The 6,000-nt window shown below is 40.6% G+C and overlaps 1 protein-coding gene across 1 annotated transcript; it reads right to left on the reverse strand.

Moving 5' to 3' along the window:
• Positions 1-315: 315 nt before the first annotated feature.
• On the reverse strand, positions 316-3,691 carry LOC104422806 (pentatricopeptide repeat-containing protein At3g46790, chloroplastic). The gene is made up of 2 exons (XM_039303246.1): positions 1,559-3,691; positions 316-643 (listed from the first exon to the last, which is right to left on the reverse strand). The coding sequence occupies exon 1, from the start codon at positions 3,363-3,365 to the stop codon at positions 1,785-1,787; it is 1,581 nt and encodes a 526-aa protein (XP_039159180.1). The 5' UTR covers positions 3,366-3,691; the 3' UTR covers positions 316-643; positions 1,559-1,784.
• Positions 3,692-6,000: the final 2,309 nt, after the last annotated feature.

Genomic DNA, 6,000 nt, shown 5'->3' on the forward strand with positions numbered 1-6,000 from the left:
CAGCTGCAACCAGCAACTTGACGCATAAAACTCAATCCCATTGCGAACTAAAGTGTACAAAATTAGTCCGTGCACATGATCCAACTGTTGCAGACATTACAAAAGCTCTCCTCTTTAATTGTTCTCAGAACTAACTAGGATTTGATTACAGCTTGGTTCGCCGGTGAATAAGTAATCAAGCTTCCATAGTCAAGTGAAAATCCAAGCTCAAAAAGTATATAATTGAAATCAAAAGTAAAATATCCAGAGGAAGTCATAACATGTGAGTTGACACTCTAACAAACATTGATCCGGCAATATAAGAGAAGCTTTGAATGAGTTAACTATGAATATAATATTTTACTCTGATTTCATCATCTGAGGTCATAATATGCAAGATAGAAATTGGAAGTCCCATGACCATTTAAACAATAGATAAATAAATAAGAGATTTGGTGCGATGCAATACGTTCAATGATGAAGTTGAAAGGAATATATCAGAACTTGAAACTGTCTCAAAGACATAACTTTGGCAGGGCTTCCAACTAAGAAAGGAGTGATGAACAAAAATAACTGCTGCGGAAAAACATTTCTCCGAAGTACCCAGGAGGAAAGCACTATCTTCAGTGTTTGCTTTGCAAATTTCTGCTTTACATTTCTTTACCTATAAAACAATAAAAATAGAAACATGAGGTACAGACCAGATCTTAGAAAACTGACAATGTTTTGATGATTTTTTTAATGCATCAGAACTGGTAAAGAATGCAAGAACCTTTCAAAACATAATGTGCTGAGGTGACTCATTAACTGTTTATAACTATCCTTCCAATCACATGCTTTTGACAAAACTTTTTAAAGTCCTCAACTTCAGCTGGGCAAATAACGGATCAAATTTACTAATATTAAATAATGGAGGTAAGGTTGATGAGATTAATCACAGAGTGTCCAAAACGAGGTGGGTGAAGTAAACCAAAATAATTGGGCAGAATTCGTTGACCAAAGGATGAAGACCAAGAAGAAAGACTGGATCAAAAGTCAAAAGACCTCACAAATAAACAATAACAGGAACCAGAGTAACCAACACAAGAAATAGATGAGCAAAATCCAAGGTTATATGCTGATGAGGTCAACAGGGAGTCAGACATGATGGTGCTCATGTCTATTTTTTGTTGGTCATACCCAAAATTCCAGAGTTTGGATTGCGATACAGGTGCACAGAGGAAATGCAAAGGTTTGAAATGAGATTCTTTTGCCCATCCTTCACTATTTTGCTTAGTTTTTGGCATGATTTTCCAAAAGGAAGTTGAAGTTCTGTAATCCTCAACAGTAAAGTCCATTAATGTGCAACGGCTTGATCCTGACCAATATGTAAAACCAGCAGACACTTTTGCTCATCCTTTACTATTTTGCTTAGTTTAGTAAGGAATTACCATAGGAAGTTGAAGTTGTGTAATCCTCAAGAGCACAGACGTGCAATAGCTTGATCTTTACCCGTGTGTAAAACCATCAGACAGCATTCAATATTTGCCAACTAAAGATGACAAAAATAAAAGCCAAAGAAGAAGATGTTGAAATAAACCTCAAATCGAGCAACCGGGTCATTTGTTAAATGTCTCCACTGTATCCGCATATGCATAGCGGCGATGGTGAAAGGGACAAACCAATCCTTTTAGTCATGTATGATCGAAACAAAGACATATAGTACTCTGCTCTGTCTTGCTCATTGAACGATGAAGCACGAAAAGTGGTTTGAAGTGATTGTCTCTTGATCTTAGAACATCGGTAAGCCTCATTTTCCCGTCTAATCACATGTAAGTCATAACTAATTCTTCATCTTCCATTCCCTCCAAACTCCTGAGAGTTTCAAAGATCTCCTGCGCACATGGGTGGGACTCGTCCTGAACACCAAAAGTGTGGTGAAAGCTCTCGATCTCAACCGAACTACAACCAGTTGGCTTCCTAATCTCCTTCTCTTTCACCAGCTTCCTTGCTCTGGCAACATCCTGCCAACGCCCAGCATCTTCGTACATTTTTGCTAGTAGTATGTACCGGCCAGCATTATCAGGGTCCAGCACAAACAATTTCTCTGCCGCTTTTTCCGCAAGTTCTATATTATTATGCACCCGAGAAGCACCAAGCAGAGCACCATAGACATGTTTCCCTGCAGGAATGGGCATAGTTTCTATGAGTCTGGCCGCTTCATCAAGTAACCTGGCCCTGCCCAAAAGATCAACCATGCAAGCATAGTGCTCCTCAGCCTTTTGAATTCCATATGCTTCCATACTGTGAAAAATTTCCCAGCCTTTTGAGACAAGTCCTGCATGACTACAAGTAGATAATACACACAAGAACATCAATCCATCAGGGCACAGGCCAAGCTCTACGACTTTCGAGAACATGTTGAGCGCCTCATCTGTGCGACCGTGCATACCATAGCACCTTATCATAGCATTCCATACAACAATATTCTTGTCGCAAACTTGATTGAAAACATCTCTTGCAATTTTGACATGCCCGCAATTTCCATAGATTGAAATGAGCCCACTAGCGAGAAAAGCATTTACTTCCATACCCGACTTCATAATGTAAGTATGAATCCAAAATCCTATGTGTATTGCTGCTGCTTGAGCACATGCAGGTAGAATTCCAACAAGAGTTGCGTTGTCAGGCATAAAATTGTGCTCTTGCACCATTGCACGAAAAAGCTTTATTGCTTCACCGGCATATCCATTTGAAGTATAACCAGAAATCATGGAATTCCAGCTGACAATGTCCTTCCGAGGGATTTCACCAAACACTACTCTAGACATTTCAATGGCCCCGCACTTGGCATAAAATGCCAAAAGAGCATTCCCAACATATAAATCCAAGTCAAACGCCAACTTCACGACGTGGGCATGAATAACTTTACCTCTCTTCACGCATTTCATGGCACCGCAAGCCTTCAGCACGAATGGAAACGTGTATCTGTTAGCAGAGACACAACTTAACCGCATGTGGCGGTACACGTTCAATGCTTCCTCGAAAGGACCCAAGTTCGCATAACCCCGGATCATCACATTCCACAAGAAAACATCTCTGTCCGACAATCTATCGAACACCTTACGCGCGTCGCCCATGTCCGGCGCGCCGTAGTCGCCATAAGCCCCGACCAGCTTCGCCGCGAGAAATGGGTTCTGCTCAAATCCCCCGATCACGATCTGGGCGTGTATCTTTTTGAGGCACGAGCTGCTCCTGCAACGTTCCAACAGGTGCGTGTAGTCATACGAGTCTCTGTTCTGGATGCCTATAGATGCCCTCCCATTGAAGTAGAATCTGATTGTTTCACGCGTCGCAGTGGAGCCGAACAGATGCTTTAGCATCACTCGTGAGCCCAGCAGATGCATGGGTTCCGATGGAACATCACAGGCCACTCTCTTTCGACATTCTGCGCATTCTTTGCGATGAATGAGAAGGCTTTGACAATGTACGCAGCTCTCCCTGGTGCCGGGCTTCGTTTGCGAACACCGAGGCCGAAAGCACCCGCCAATCTCGCGTCCGACAGGTGACCGGAGAAATCACGGACGATGAATGTCCACTCGCATGAACGCGGGGTCAGGATTTGGAAGACGCTGCGTGGACCTTGGTTGAACCGAAGCTGAGGATTCACTGTTGTCGCACCCGTTCCTCCGCTAATAGCGATGCTTAGCCCTGTTTGTTTGTGTTGTTTTTTTTTTTTATCGTCATGAACACAATTCCTGTTCTTTTTTTGTTCTTTGCTTGCGTTTTTGTTCTTGGGACTTATTTATGTTCTAGAGGATAAATTTAGAATAAAAATAAGAAATAAAAAAAACTTATTTTTTATTTTTGAAAACACTTTCGAGAAACAATTTTTTCTCTCCTATTTTTTTTCTTCTTTTTATTTTCTTCTTCTATTTTTTTTGGCCGGTCGCCGACCTCTGCCATGGCCAATGATTGGTCGTCGAGGGTCGGCGGCCTCACCAAAGCGTTGCTAGCCCCCGGCGAATGAGACGTTTTAGGTATAACTCACGCTAGCTACTTCTTGATTTTGCCATTCACATCCCGAGCACATTTGTTTTGCCTGGTTTTTTTTTTTAAAAAAAAAAAGAAAAATGCTTGATGGCTCATAGAGGTGCTTGAAAGAGACGGTGAACGGGGTTTGGTCGTGGATGGTGATTGTGTGGTGGTCGCTGGATGTAGCTTGTGGTTGTGCCTGGTTTACTTGTAAAAAAATGTTTTAAAATAACCACACAAAAATAAGAAAAAAAATGCACATAAGAGGGGGAAAAGAGGAGGTTCGTGATAGAGCAGGTGAAGATTGAAGTAGCTTCGGGTCAACAAGTCAGTCAAATGTATTTATATTTGTATCAGGAGTTAATACCCTAAAAAATTCCAAACTGATACGCCTGTGATAAATATATTATAAACTAATTTTTTGATTACAAAAAACTCTAAACTGGTACACATATAATAAATTTACCCCAAATGATTATAAAAAACCTCAAATTGGTACATTTGTGAAAAATTTACCTTAAACTAATTTGTTTGACCCCCATAGACCCTAAACTGGTATATTTGTGATAAATATATTATCTGTTAAATTAGATTAATAATACAAAAAACCACAAAAATGATATAACTGTAATAATCATATAGTAAAATCCCAAACTAGTATACTAGTTCATTGTTTTATTTATTTTTATTTTGGTAAGGTAAGATATGTTTTGACTTTTAACCAAAAGGCTTATACAACAAGGGGTCTCAGCATCAAAAACTTACACTTATGATGACAAACATGTCATAACAAGTAGAAGGGTGTCAAGAAAAAGGGAAAAGAAAAGCCAAACAATGGCAACCAAAATGCCAAATGGCGGCAACGAAGTAGCCAAATAGCGGCAACAAACAAGAAAAGAAAGAGGAAAATGAGGGAAACCAGACAGCAAACAGCGGCAACCCTCACAGCAATACAAGTAGGAAACCGACACCTTAGAAAGGAGGAAATAAGTCCTCGACTTTTGTAAATCTTCCTGAACTTCAGAGTGTCTACAACGCGATTAAAGGTCAAATGATAGCAACCTCCAAAGAGAAAATAGTTGAATCTAGCCCCCAAGTTCGCTAAGTTCTCCTATTTCTTAGTGTATTTACAACCTGGCTGAAAGTGAGAGCCTTGTCCTTTATGACTTTGAAGAGGTGATTTTCCAAAGCAGGCACAAAAAGAGCTTGGCCCCGAAATAAAATGTTGTTCCTCGTCTTCTAGATTAGATAGCAAAGGGCTCCAAAAGAAAATATCGCAATACATTGTGAAAAGTCAGTGCCTGAGAGACAATCTAAGGTCCAGTGTAAAATATCAAACCATGACCTATTTTGCTAAGTAAGATTGCATTTCGCAACCCAAAACAAAACGAGGCCAGCAGTAATCCGGCAACCAAAGAAAAGATGATTAATAGAGTCCGGCTGGCCTCGAATTACAAAAAGCACATAAACCATCCACTATCCTACCATAGGAGAGTAAAAAAACCTGGGTAGGAAGCTGGTTCCTAATGATGAGCCAGAGATGGATCTAGTACTGTGGGGTAAGCGTTTTGTTCCAAACAAAAGAGAACCATGGAATCAAGTTTATTTTTTGGTCGAATGGCTTCCCAAGTTGAAGTAGTCGAGAAAATACCTGAGGTGTATCCAAGCCATTGGAGACGGTCATTCTCATGGTTGAGCACCGGGAGAGGATCTCCCCAGTTCGCAAGAGTGATAGAAATAAGTGATAAGGGGTCAGAAAAGGAGAGTCCAATAGCAACTGAAGCCAAGCGCGATTCTCCAGACCAGTATATTTCCGTATTAGAGAAAAACCTGTCGAGCGAACCTCTGGGGTGCCAATGATCAAACCAAAAGGATACTAAGAGGCCATTACCAATGTGCCACAAAAAAAGCTACTAAAAATTTTCACAAAAGTCAAGCAGCTTCTTCCATGCCCAAGAACAAAAAGTAGGACACGAGACAATCCAAAAGTTTTTCTACTTTAAGGAA

Source organism: Eucalyptus grandis, chromosome 10 (genome assembly GCF_016545825.1).
Source record: "Eucalyptus grandis isolate ANBG69807.140 chromosome 10, ASM1654582v1, whole genome shotgun sequence".
In the NCBI taxonomy this organism is placed as follows: domain Eukaryota; kingdom Viridiplantae; phylum Streptophyta; class Magnoliopsida; order Myrtales; family Myrtaceae; genus Eucalyptus; species Eucalyptus grandis.

What these genes read in the sequence shown, in the direction of transcription:
- LOC104422806 (XM_039303246.1), bottom strand. Translation starts at nt 3,365, where the DNA reads ATGCATCTGCTGGGCTCACGAGTGATGCTAAAGCATCTGTTCGGCTCC.